This window comes from Terrapene carolina, unplaced genomic scaffold (genome assembly GCF_002925995.2).
Source record: "Terrapene carolina triunguis isolate 2854851 unplaced genomic scaffold, T_m_triunguis-2.0 Scaffold211, whole genome shotgun sequence".
Taxonomy (NCBI): domain Eukaryota; kingdom Metazoa; phylum Chordata; order Testudines; family Emydidae; genus Terrapene; species Terrapene triunguis.
The window spans coordinates 11,093,441-11,107,800 of record NW_020664562.1 but is presented as its reverse complement, the minus strand read 5'-3'; the positions used below and the strand labels follow the sequence as shown (position 1 = coordinate 11,107,800).

Sequence of the window (14,360 nt, the reverse complement as noted above, 5' to 3'; positions counted from 1 at the left end):
TCAGGTATTTTCTTGACACAATCCTTGTTGTTTACAAAGAATGTACACAAAGTCCTGTTTCTCTGAACAGTTGGATCAGACAACAGCAGGCTCTTTTCTTGCTCACAATACAAGCCTACCTTTACATTCACCATTCTGATCAAGGAGGTCGCTTTTGGATTTCTATCAGGCCATGCTACTAATACTTCTCTTGCTGTCTGCTGGCTCTCTTCAGCTTTCTGGCTGCTTCTTACACACACACACACACACACACACACACACTTCCATCATTTAATCTACAGTCCTCCTATTATCAGTCCCCAGAGAAGCCATTCAACCAAAAATGCATGTAAGTCTTCATCACTGAGCCTGAAGGCATTATAGTCATCTTTCATATCAACTTCACTGAGTATGTCTACACAGCAGTGTAAACCTGGTCTTGAGCCCTGGCTCAAGCCTAACCCCCCCTTGCATCCACACAGCAATTGTGTTAACCAAGATCTCATACTTAAGGTGCAGGACCCTGCAGTGCTAGACGGTTTGGGCCCTTGTTATGCCCAGACTCAGGAATCAAGCCCTATTGCTTTCCTGTGTGCACATGGCCCCAGCTTGACTCAGGTCCTGGAAGTCCTCTGGATGTATCCCAGAGTTCCTTGGGGCATCTTCCTCAGTCCTCTGGATGCCTATAATCTCTGATGCAGTCTATTGCACCCTATTGCAAATGTAATCCACACCTGCCTTTGAAAATGGCAGCAGCTCAGTTCAGCATTAACCCATTGTCTGCTGAACATCAGTCTGAAATCACACTACCAGATATCCTGCATGGTTTTCAGTGGAGCGCCCTCTGCAGGCCAGTGTCTCACTTGCCACTGGCCCTGGTGACCCTCCCGGACCCTAGTGTCCTTTCTCTCAGGGTTCTGCCCCCTGCAGTACCCCGCAGATCAGAAGAAGCTTTTTGCAAAGAGAGCTGCTTCCTGATCACAAGAGCACAGCCAGATTTTGGTGCAGACTTCCTGGACGCCCTTCAATAGCACCATCACAGTTAGGAAACTGGGTTGGTAGGAGAGTTTTCTCACAGTGCAACATATTCATAAGGCTAGAGTGTCGACAGAGGGCAGGGGACAGGGGGGAGGAGGTGCTAGGCACTCTGGGATAGGGTTATTTTGACTTGGGTCTGTGCACTATGGTGTGGATGCCAAAGTCCTAGGTTCAAGCACAGGTCAGAAAATCCTTAACCTAGAGTTAAAATGCAGTGTAGATGCTCAAGCCGAGGGTTCCCTGACACGGGTCAGCTGATTCGAGTCTCACTAACCTTAGCGTACATTGCTTTGTAGAGATATCCACTGAGGTCTGTGACTACCTATAGATTAAAGACACACTTACTGTGAGCTTACCAACCTCCAATACAACAATACTATCAAAAATCTATTAATGGAATGATCTATTTTGTCTTACCTCATTCTAGTTATCCTGTCTTCTGCTATAGAAGAGGTGTAATTGCTGATCTTCCTCCCATAATAGGCTTGCTCCTATATTATTGTGATAATTCCCACACCACCTCTGATAAAGTGTTTTGAGAAATGATGCCCCCTTTATAGCACTGGGGACAGAAGCAAATCATTCGTGCATATATATGAAGAGGGCTGACTGGAAGAAGCTGATAAGGAGTCATAGGATGAAACAGAATGAAGATCTCTGCTTCAAAAATTCCATCACTTTCCAATGCTAGTAGCTACACAATGGATCCTGATAAAATACAGTAATATGTATGAAATCAATGCATGGTTTTCTATCCTGCTTTTAAGTTCCACATAACATAAAATATTTGTTTTTAATATGAACAGTAGTTGATCCACTGCAGTTCAGGAGTAACTGCAATTACATTTGATTGAGTTTGTTTCCATTTAGTTTCCAAAGATGGCTAAAATTACCCAGTGTGAATTTTAAGGAGTTGTGCTGAAATCAATAGTCTGTTCCTGTGAGAGACCCATAGGGGATCTGTATGTAATATTGTTTCAAAAAAATTGACGTACTAAATTAATTTTCCAGTATTTGTTCTCTCTCTGACAGATACTTCAGAATGAATAAAAAGAAGCATCAAACAAATAATTTTAACCCAGATTTGAGGAGCAGAAGCCATTAACCAGTTATTTGTAATGTTCACACATTATGCTCTTTGTCAGTATTTTAACCTAGATTGTCTGAACTGATACATGTAATTACTTCTTTTGTCACAATGTATATTAAACTAATCATAAAATAGTAACAACAGGTGGGCAAAAAGTTCCGAACTACAGCTTTTTTATGAAAATTGGAAAAGGAAGCTTTAAGGGAAATTGTACACTTGGCCGCACGTCCTGAATTACACACTTCCCGCTTGCTGAAACAGAAAGTAGCAGTATTTCTCTCTGGCCCAAATCAGGAACTCCTAGAAGTCTTACAAGGAACCTTAATCTTGGAGGCTTATAGCCCAATTGCTACATCCAGAGGTTTATTTATGGATTGAGACCGTTTTGAGTTCCGCCCATCCCTATGAGCAGTTGGTCATCGTTCTTTTAAATGTTTTAGTCCATGCAACCAAAATATTATCCAGACATCTAACACAGTTGTATAGAAAATATTCACTTCTCTGATGAAAATTTAAACTTATGGTGTCTTATTTTTTTTTCTTTTTTAAAATTAAAGAGTTGTATATTTCATTTAGCAATTTAAAAAAAAATCTGTTGTTTGAGTGTGTTTTTTATTAACAACCCAACCTGAAGAAAAGTGAGAAGGAATTTTAGGATTTGTTGAAAGGGAGACAAAGATGAAAGCCTGCAGCCCATTAAACAGCAACATGATGCATGCATTGGGTAGTGTGTGAACAAATTGACTATTCTTACCTTTTACTGGATGCAACAAACTAGAAATTAGACTAGTGGTGTGATAGAGATGAACTTATCAGAATCCACATATGTGAGAATGACAAATTAATAAAGAGACAGTGAACATTGATGGGATGCTACGTGTATAAACCACATTCTAGACCAGGGGCAGCTAAAGCTGAATAACGCCAATGCCCCCCCCCCCCCCCCAGACACACACATTTCCCCAAAATTGTGTGATGGCTGCAAATGTTCACATTATTGCAGTGGTAATGTTACTGATCTCCCTCGTGGACTCCCTACTTCTAACTTAAATACCCAGGCTTCCTATCCAAGGGCTGGGGAGAGTCAGGCACCTAACAGTAGGGCTGCATTTGAGCTTGGAGGTGTGATTCCCAGCTTGCATAGCCATATCTGCCCTAGCTCTGCTCAAGCTATCACCACACAGGCACTAGCGTAGCCTTGCTTCCCCGAGTACAACTCTGCCAGACCTTCAGCTACGTACTCAGCTGGCGAGCCCGAGCTATTGCTGGTGCTGCTGCTGCACACGGCTACTTTTAGGTGCTAGGTTGGGCAGCTCTACCATGGGTACAGCTCCCAGCTCAAATGTAGACATACCCTTAGACTGGGATTCACAAAAGCCAGCATGTTGAACAAGGAGGCACCTAAACCAGCCAGTGGGGAATGCCAAGGACAAGGGTGTGGCCTAAGCCTTACTCCTCAGTGGGAGTTGGGCACCTTTCTCCATGCAGGATTGACGGGGGTGAACTCTCTCCTGGAGTTAGGCACCTAAGTCAGGTCAGCTCTTTTTTGTAAAGCTCACACCACTAGGTGGTGATGCCATTATACCCAGGCGTGCATTCATCCTGTAGGAGGAGCCTTAAATCCAAATACTGATGTGGAGGAGGGACTTAAACTCAGGTTGCCCCGTTGATTGCCCTACGGGACAATGGCATATTCTAGCATATGTCTTTCTCAAGCTCTCCTATTCAGCTGTTCCACTTTTTCTAACAAATTAAGTAATTAAAATGCTCATTAGCACAGGTACTTGAACTTGGGACTCATATATATCAGGTGAATTGCTAACCACTGGGCCATAAAATCGTTCTCAATGGTGCTGTAGCCCCCTGACTGTTTAATAGAAAACAGAATGGCTTCAACAGGCAAGGTTGTGTTTTAGCTTTTTGATAAATGTTGTGTCCTCATGGAAACCCTGTTTTTTACATGTCAGGATATTTTCAGCGTTCATCTGTGGCAGATCTAAGAGGAAGAGTTTCAGTCTGGGACAGTGTCCCACTGATATTGCTGCTGCTGTTGAATGGCTCACACTAAGAAAGATTATTACTACTTGAAATCTACATGGCTAGTTTTGATGGCAATGGCACTACCTGTGCTTAAAGTTAAGTGCATGCTTAGACGCTTTGCTGGAGTGTGGCCTAGCATTTTCTGAGAAGTTTGGCAATTGTCTTCCCTTGCTGAAACTGAAGCACACTTTGGCAAGAAGAAGGGAGGGATGTCTCCATTCCCTGGAGAAGGGGGGACCCTTACTTCCCTAAAAGGAAACGACTAAAAGAGGGTATTGAGTACATTATAACTTGCTGAATTAATCTAAGACAGAAATTATTATCACATTTTCAATTTATGGAAAGAAGCAGAAGATAAAGTCTAGAATAATAATCTAAGGCAAAAAACAAATCTCAAAACACTAAAAACTCATAATTTGAGGAGCAATACTGCAGAATCTTTGAATTTAATAACATCCATATTATGTTAATTTGATGGCCAAGTTGGGTGATCACATGAGCTAATGTTTTACTGGTAACCCAGTGTCCTGGCCCACATCCCCATACAGTTGGGATCCACGGGCTCACAAAGCACCTGTACAATGCAGTTCACTATGTAACCCTATTCTGATAGGTGGTGCTAGCAGCTTATGAATCAAAGGCCAGGATCTGCCAGTGGCAGAAGCACCCATGTAGTTTAGCACTGGCTATTCGCTGGTCAGAAGGTCAGATATCATTAAGCAGGTGAAGTTTTTTTTTAGAAGCACTTCAAGCTTCCAGAGAGCATTTACCAAATGGGCGGGGGGGGGGGGGGGGGGGGAAGGGTCACTCTCTCGCTGAGTTCAATTACAGTTTACAATACAGAACGTATACAAGGTTATCTGGGAAAAATCAGCTAATCACATGTATTCCAAGTCGGGTGCGCCTGCATTCTGGATGCTCTCCAATGTCCTGTAGCCAAGGGCATAAAACCAGAGGAGCCCCAACCATGCTCTAGTTTCTTCTTTCAGCCTGTGGGTGTGAGACAGAATCCCTGCAGCACTCATGTCTCTGCACAGTCAGTGAATGGATTCTTTGCGCTCTAGTTAGTATACTGTTATAGTTATTAGTGTAATCTGATTTCTTCTGTGGTCTCTACCATGCTTCCAGAGGTGGAAGAAACAATCTTGGACCCAATCTACTCAATAGCCATGAGAGTCAAAGTACTGAGTGACTTTGTGGTACCTGACCAGCCGAAGTCCCCATTGCTGGCCTCTGCTAGGAAGCTTTTGGCCCCAGTTCCTTTCTATCTATCTCCTTAATGCCACTGCAGGATACTGCAGGACCTTCCAGGATGCCAGAAATAATCCAAGCACAGGAACAGAAAGTAGTCTGTGCAACGGGGTTCTTCCTGCTTTGGACTGCTTCCCTTCTGATATCTGTTGTGGATCTCCTGGTAACCCTACCTACCCCATCTCTTAGCACTTGACTCTTCGTTTGCCCTCAGACACTGACCTCCTGGTACTGGACCGAGGCTGACTCCTGCTCTAACCACTTGGTCAGATGGCCCAGATCCTCGTCATGACAATACCTTTTGAAGACTGCAACCTCTTCAAAAAACACAAAGATGATGCCTTGAATACTTTAAAGTACTCAATGCCCATGTTGTGTTCCTTGTAGATATATACCCTGGCCACATGGAGAAAGTAATATATAAGCCTCAATTACTCCAGACAGAGACAAGCTTCCTCTTATTATTACAGCCAGCAAAGCTGAGGGACACCTTCTGCCCCTTCCTCCTCCACCACAACCGTGCTTCGACCTCGCATCGGCAGTTTTGATGGTGCAGTTGAGATCCCCTGGGAACTGCACAATCTACCTTCTTCTGCTTCTCCTCTCTTTGGGAACCATCCATTTTGCTTTTAGGAGGCCTGAAACTGGTTAACTCCAGGCCATTGGATCCTGGAAATAATGGACAAGGGTCACTATCCCTTCCTATTATCTGTATTTAGATTATTTTTCCACAGAATTGCATTTTTCCCACCTGTTGTTTTCCCATCACCATACATGAAGGCAACTACATTGGCTCCGCCACTTATGTGACACAGACTTATAAAACCCTAGTGTATTGGCAGGAGTGTTGTAAGCAAGACATGAGAAGTAATTCTTTCACTCTACATCGCGCTGATTAGGCCTCAGCTGGAGTATTGTGTCCAGTTCTGAGTGTCACGTTTCAGGAACAATGTGGACAAACTGGAGAAAGTCCAGAGAAGAACAACAAAAATTATTTAAGGTCTAGAAAACATGACCTATGAGGGAAGGTTGAAAAAACTGGATTTGTGTTGTCTGGAAAAGAGAAGACATGATAACAGTTTTCAAATACATAAAAAGTTGTTACAAGGAGGAGGGAGAAAAAATGTTCTTTTTAATCTCTGAGGAGAGGACAAGAAGCAATAAGCTTAAACTGCAGGAAGGGCAGTTTAGGAAAAAACTTCCTAACTCTCAGGATACTTAAGCACTGGAATAAATTGCCTAGGGAGGTTGTGGAAGTTCTGTCACTGGAGATTTTTAAGAGCAGATTAGACAAATACTGTCAGGGATGGTCTAGATAATACTTACTCCTGCCATGAGTGCAGGGGCCTGGGCTAGATGACTTCTCGAGGTCCCTTCCAGTCTTATGATTCTATACTGAGTAATGGGTTCAGTGGTTTCTCTCTCAATGTAGATATTGACATAATGAATGTGGAGTCACCTTCTTTTCCTAGTCCTAGAACAGCTTCCCTCCTTCAAATCCCGCCAGAATCCCACCGCTTTTGTAATTCAGGTAATATCGTATATCCCAAGTTTAATAAAGGTATGTTTTACTTAATTAAATTACTATTCTTTGGGATATTCTGAGCTCAGAGAAAAACGAGCAAACTTGAAACAGAAGATCAATACTTCAAAGGCTTATATTTGGTAAATACAGAAAAAAATAACTCTAAAAAGTGTGCATTGTACAGCTGACACCTTTGAAATGAATTACCTTGTATTTTAGCAGAGTTTCATTATTTTAGTCCTCAGAAAACAATGATTTAATAGATCAGAGTAGATAGCTGTTGCCTTATTTGTCATGCTAGAACAGGGGTAGGCAACCTATGGCACGCGTGCTGAACGCGGCACGAGAGCTGATTTTCAGTGTCACTCACATTGCTCTGGTCCTGGCCACGGGTCCAGGGGGCTCTGCATTTTAATTTAATTTTAAATAAGTTGCTTAAACATTTTAAAAACCTTATTTACTTTACATACAACAATAGTTTAGTTATATATTATAGACTTATAGAAAGAAACCTTCTAAAAACGTTAAAATGTATTAATGGCACGCGAAACCTTAAATTAGAGTGAATAAATGAAGACTTGGCACACCACTTCTGAAAGGTTGCCGACCCCTGTGCTAGAAGAAGAACACAGCACATTAGAAAATAATTAGCCTTTAATGGAGCAAGAGTCTATTAAGGGAAATAAATATTCAGAATAAAGGAATGAAAGCCTATATAGATTTTGCCCTGCTTCATCACAATTCATTGATAGTGCTGTTATGTAAAAATTGTGATTTTACTGTAAGTAAACACTAATGCATACATTATCCCTTTCTGTACTTAATTTTAGAGCCTGCTGCAAAGTGTGGGCCCACACACGGTAATGATAATGGAAACACCCTGGCCTTTTCCCAACCCGAATCTGAATCAGAGTCAAGAGTGAAAATACAGATTCAAAAGTTTTAATCTAATGAAGGGATCTGCATTTGTTAGCTGTGAGTCTGGCCAATGGACAGACCTGCCAGTTTGCTTAGGTGGATACAAAAAATTATAATAAGAAAAAACTGTAATGAGTTATACAACTGTGGTGTTTTTCTTATTATGGGCCCAATTCTGAAGTCACTTGTATTGGTTTAACACTAGATTAACTCCAACAACATCAGTAGAATTACTCCTGTTTTATGCTAGATTATGTGAGGGTGCACATCTCATATCTGAAAAGAGATACAGGAACACTTACGCATTCCCATGAAGGACCTCAGGTTAACTATATCACCTATGGTATTCTATTAGTTGTGTACAAATCCTCTAATTTTTAACCAGGCCTGTTTAGCAGAACACTTTAAATGTCAGGGAGGTGACAATAGTGCTAGACTCTGGTGAATTGTTTTGGGTTAAGATGAATGGAATGAAAATAAAAGTCAAACAATGGTGGGGATTTGTCATCATCATCAAGTTTCCTCAAAACGTTTCATGTTTGACTAACCAAACTTTATTCTATGGAAAATTTATGACCGGCTCTGTCCACATAATAGTATGCTCTTGCTCCCTAACAGAAAACGATAAAATGAGTGTAAGTGATGCCAATATGTCTGTCTGATTCTGCACTTGGCCTGAAACAATATTTCTGAGGTATGAATGCCTTGTGAAGCTAAACAGGGTTGGCTCAGATGCCCAACTATTTCACTGCTGATCAAAGCATGTACAATAACAAAAATGAGGATTACAGAACTCCACAATCAACAGAGACTGGATGGCATTTGGGAGTTAGCCAGTACTTTCTCCCTCTTCAATCTACTACCCAAAGGGCCTGGTCTGTGCCTCTAATGGCTCTTGCTGCAGACTCATGCAGATATCACAAAATCGGTTATGCTTAGTTGATCGCTTTCGAGCTCTTTTTCAAAACCATGTGGACTAGAACCAATATTTTTTTTTTAATAAAAGTTGAAATTCTGATGTCAACATAGGACTCTGGGAGCCAGAGAGTAGGTTCCTATTTGTACCTGTGCCTTAACCCAGCCCTGCCCAAAGGTGTATGAGAACCACACTGTGAGGCAATCATGTTTTGTTCATCTGCAGGATCTCCTGCGAGTAACATCTCACTTTGGTATACCAAGGAGGTAGAGATTAAGAGATTACCACCACTTCCCCAGCCCCATCTTGAGACCTGGTGATGTGGGGGACTGGCTCCTGCATGAAACTCCCCAAAGGGGAGGAAAATGTAAAATACAAAGAGCAACATTAATCTGAATCAGCTCACTACAGCTCTTAATGGCTTGGCTTAGCTGGTGAAATGGCTGTCAATGTCCCAGCAGTATGAGTTCCAGCAAAGACAAAGTTCAGGAAGCATACTCAGGGAGTTCAGACACCAGATGGGGTCTATGCTTATTGGTTATGTCACCGAAATATCGGGTCCACCTAGCTGAGAGCCAATAACAGCCAGACAGGGATAAGGAAGAGTTGCTTTATTCTGCAGAAGAAAGGAGAACTTTGCACCTTGGTACAAAAACTCTGTCTTACACACATTTTACAGATACTTTATACACATTCAGACAAAGGCCCTTGCTGTGTTAACACTTGATTGGTGGTTGCCAGACCCGTGCTTCTGCTATCTGGTCAGTGAAAACCGGCTTGGAACTAGTTCCCTCTGCCTCAAGGCAAAGGAGAGAAGACAGTTCAAAAGTTCAGGCTACTGTGTAGTGAGGTATCTGCTTCCCCCTAATGGCCACTGGTTGACATAAAGGCTGCTAGCTGTTAAGGAGGGGTCACTAGTAACTTTCACAGTTAAGTCTGCTCTCAGTTATGGCCACAAGTTGGCAGACAAAACCAAATGCTGCTTAGTTAATATGGGAAAGTTGGACAGTAGGGATGTCATGAATCTATTATGGTTGGGTCAGCCAAATATCAAACAACAGCTGTTTTTATTCAACTGTTCCTCAGCAGTTCCAGAGAGGTAAACACTCCCAGAAGGAGAGAGAGAGCACAAAGACCTGTAGCTGCCCACTCAATAGGTCCGAGATTCCAGGGAGTGAAGCATAAGGAACCGCAGAACACATCCTCACTAAGTAAAAGTAGCATTTACTTCCTGAGTGCTCAGGTCCTGAAAAATGCAAAATAGCCACCAGTTGGTGTGGATTATCCTGGACCAACTCAGTTTCAATCCCAGAGAGGTAATTACCTTTTTCAAAAATTTCTCATACTTTTTGTAATCGTCTGGAACAGGGAACGATGATTCTGAAACAGCAGCCTCATCTGGCAATAAAGTGTTGAGTGAAAGCATTAAATATTCCATCTTCTCCACTGTCTGATGGACATCCATAGCTGGAGGACCAGAAACTGGAGAGAGAACCTGTCATAACTATAAAGGGAAGGGTAACAGCTCTCCTGTGTACAGTACTATAAAATCCCTCCTGGCCAGAGACTCCAAAATCCTTTTATCTGTAAAGGGTTAAGAAGCTCAGGTAACCTGGCTGACACCTGACCCAAAGGACCAATAAGAGGACAAGATACTTTCAAATCTTGGGGGGGAAAGGCTTTTGTTTGTGCTCCTTGTTTTTGGGGGTTGTTCGCTCTTGGGACTGAGAGGGACCAGACATCAATCCAGGTTCTCCACATCTTTCTGAACAAGTCTCTCATATTTCAAACTTGTAAGTAAACAGCCAGGCAAGGCGTGTTAGTTTACCTTTGTTTTCTCAACTTGTAAATGTACCTTTTACTAGAGTGTTTATCTCTGTTTGCTGTACTTTGAACCTAAGGCTAGAGGGGGCTCTTTAAGTTTGATTACCCTGTAAAGTTATTTTCCATCCTGATTTTACAGAGATGATTTTTACCTTTTTCTTTAATTAAAAGCCTTCTTTTTAAGAACCTGATTGATTTTTCCTTGTTTTTAGATCCAAGGGGGTTGGATCTTGATCCACCAGGAGTTGGTGGGAGGAAGGAGGGGGGATGGTTAATTTCTCCTTGTTTTAAGATCCAAGGGGTTTGGATCTGTATTCACCAGGGAATTGGTGAAGAGTTTCTCAAGGCTTCCCAGGGAAGGGAATTAGCTTTGGGAATGGTGGCAGCGGACCAGATCTAAGCTGGTAGTTAAGCTTAGAAGTTTTCATGCAGGCCCCCACATTTGTACCCTAAAGTTCAGAGTGCGGAAACAGCTCTTTCAGCTGCAGTGTAATGGTTCTGGTACACAAAACGGTGCCAGCTAGAGAATGGCACCCTGATAGAGACCTAGCAGAGTGCTGACTATGTGAAGATCACCTGGAGACTAGAGAAATACTTCCTGGATTGATGCAGTACCATGGCCCAACTCCAAAGGAAGCTATGTCTAGATCTGCTCATGTAAGAGTCATGGTGCCAGCACGTTAACTTGCACAGTACAATAAGGAATCCTGAGATGCTTCAGATCTCCTGTAAGGGGATTCCAATATGCAGGATCTGACTTCTAGTCTAAAGAAGAGTCAGCATTGGAATGCCAAGGTGGAGATGATAAACTGCAGGACCTGGACCAACAGAAGATGGACAGTACCAGAGGAAGCACTGAGACTTTTCTGATGAAGGGACTTGCTGGAAAATAGAGCTTCAAGACTCTGGCACTACTGACAAAGGCTCAGTTCCCAGCGACACTGAACATGTCAGTGCCAAGAAGGATGCCAGTACCACAATTTGTGTGGCAGGAATAGTTGGAGTCTGGACCTTGTAAAGGTAAATGTTCCACCCTAACTACTTTCTAACAATAGGGAAAGTTAAGTCCCAAAACAGGTTACTTTGTGAGGTTGTGGAATCTGCATCATTGGAGGTTTTAAGAAGAGGTTCCCTAACAGAGATTAGCTAGGTATACTTAATCCTCCCTCAATGCAGGGGGATGGACTAGATGGCCTCTTAAGTTTGCTTCCAGTCCTACATTTTTATGATTCTATGTTCCCAGCTCACCAACATGCACCTGGTCTTACCTATATTAATTAAAATACAAACTCCTACCTTTGCAAATTGGTGGTTGTGACCATTCGCTACCATGACAGGTTACATAATTCAATCCCATACTTTGAAAACCTTCATGACATTTATACTGCACTCTCGCATCAGGCAGATACTTTCTCTCCTCATTATTTACAATATCAGCATTGGTAATTTCAGATGGAGCTCCACATGTTACACCTGAAAGGGGAGAGAGACAAATGTACACTATCAATTTTCTCTCTTTTAAACAATATAGTCAGCAAATCCTTATAAGACAGTGATGACGACTCTAAAACTGAATAATATAGTAAAATTAATTGGATTATAATCTGAATCTGATTCACTGACAGAAAATTGATGGAATCTGTTATAACTCTAGTTCTAAAATAGATTGTGTGTGTTCCATAGAAGCAATGAACAATGAATTATAAACTGATATGTGATCATATCAACTTGCACTAGAAGCCATGGCTTTGACCCTTATGTAATGCTATCGGAAAACAACATCTGTTTGGCTTTCTACATCAACTTGAATGGAGTTAAATTTTTGGCCAGTTAAAATATTTTTAATTTCTACCATTTACCAGGAGAAATACCATGTATCCCTAAGATACATAGAAAAGAAAGAACGGGAGGAAAAGAAAGAGTAGAGAGGCCCACGTGGATTCAGAATATTCAAACTTTGAAACGAACAAAGAATCTCAATAAGAGCTTTTGAAAGAGTGCAGGATAGGGTTGCCAATTTGGTAATATTTAAAAATCGGACACTCCAGCAGGAGTGTTAGATTTCCTCCCCCCCCCACCCCCGGCCTTGCCTCACCTCTTCCCCCAAGGCCCCACCTCCATCCATTCCTCTTCTCTCCCCCCCCTCAAGCCTGTCGGTCGCTGCTTTTCTCCTCTCCTACCCCCGCCTGGGTTGAGCGGGTCTTGCCAGGAGCCGCAGCTGGAAACTGCAGCTGCCCAATGCAGGTAAGAGTCAGCTCACGCTGAGTAAGGACTGGCGCAGGTGATGACCTGATGCCTTCCCACCTCCACAGTAATTGGACTTTGGGTGTCTGGTCAGTCGATCTGTCAACTGTAAACTGACTCAGCTATGACCCCTACCCCCCATTATTTGATGCATCTGAAGTTCCCTGCACTGATGGTGAAGGGGGATTGAATTGAACTCCTCAGAGGAAAACTGCTCTGACTGACCTCCACATCAACAATCTGAATGCCTGAAGGTATGCTGATTAACTCGGGAAGATTGTCCAGTTTTGGTCTGTAGACCGGAGACATTCTATGATGCATTGACCTCATTTTGAGATGCACAAATGGAGTCATATTAGTAGTCACCACCATGAGATCCAGGAAGAAAATTACTTTCTGAGTTTAACATATTTGAATGTTTAAAAAATATTGCACTATTTTTAAAAATCTGTTCTTTGGTAGGAAGTTTTTCCTTGCTATCCCGTCCACTATGGACCCCATGAATAAAATTATGTGAGTTGGGTAGAGATTTGACTTTTTGAAATTTAGAAGTAGCCCCAGGTCTGAAAAGAGGATGGTTGTTGTATAAGCAATGTGGCTTAATAGATGCTCATGAACACCTGCCTACTGTAGTCTCAGGGTTTGTGGTTTGAAGATGTCAACCATGCAGATATAACATTATTTCCAACTTGTTCCCCCTCCAATTTCTTACTGGTGAAACAGGGAGAAAATTACTATTTTTGTCTCTTGGGAAAAGAAGGGCTTTGAATTTTTACAGGAAATCTAGTGAATTCTGTGCTCCAAAGCTAGGCTTTGCCCCCAGAAACTCCCCTAATGAAACATCTTTAACTTTATTATAATATTTTACTAATGCATGCAGAGGGATTTGATTTTCTTAAGGAAGATTCTGTAAAGATATGGTGGAATAAAATACCCTGATCCTCATACCAGTCAATTGTTCAGAGAATGTCAAATTATTCCTGTAACTTAAAAGCAGTAAGTTATCTTTGCTACCCTTTAGCCTATAAACATGTTTTAATAATTAAACTAGTTGTTTTTTCAAACTAGTGAACTTCACTAAGACTAAAGGTAGATGTACTAAGCAGTAATTATAGTAATTAAAAAGCAACAAGTATTTTGGTGGCAGGACCTTCCGCTGCCTCTGTGGAGGGGCAGCATTTTGGGGCGGGGCCTTCCACCGCCTAGGGCAGTGGAAAAGCTGGCAGCGCTCCTGGTCAGAGGATGTGATTAATATCTCACATCCCAGCTCTAAGGGTTGTTGGAAACTTCCATAAAGATTTTTAAAAGCCATCTAGCACCTAAAGAAGCATTAGGCCCTTAGTTTGTAATAACATTTGCCTTTTCTCCAAACTCCTCTGCCTCACTTCCCTATGACTGTGACGCCTCCCCATGCCTGTCCATCTTCCAGGACTGTATTCAGCTTCTCTCTCCTCACACCTAAGCTTTGTAAGGAGTGTCACTTATTCCTCTCTATTTGTATACACACACAATCATTAACTTTTTGCATTGCTCAA

The 14,360-nt window shown here is 42.1% G+C and overlaps 1 protein-coding gene across 1 annotated transcript in view; it reads left to right on the top strand.

Annotated features, from left to right (window-relative positions):
- Positions 1-2,215, top strand: part of LOC112104415 (complement factor H-like) — a 125,285-nt gene extending 123,070 nt beyond the window's left edge. The window contains 1 exon segment of the mRNA XM_029912434.1: positions 2,050-2,215. Coding sequence (XP_029768294.1) covers positions 2,050-2,063 — 14 coding nt within the window. The 3' untranslated portion in view covers positions 2,064-2,215.
- The last annotated feature ends 12,145 nt before the right edge of the window (positions 2,216-14,360 follow it).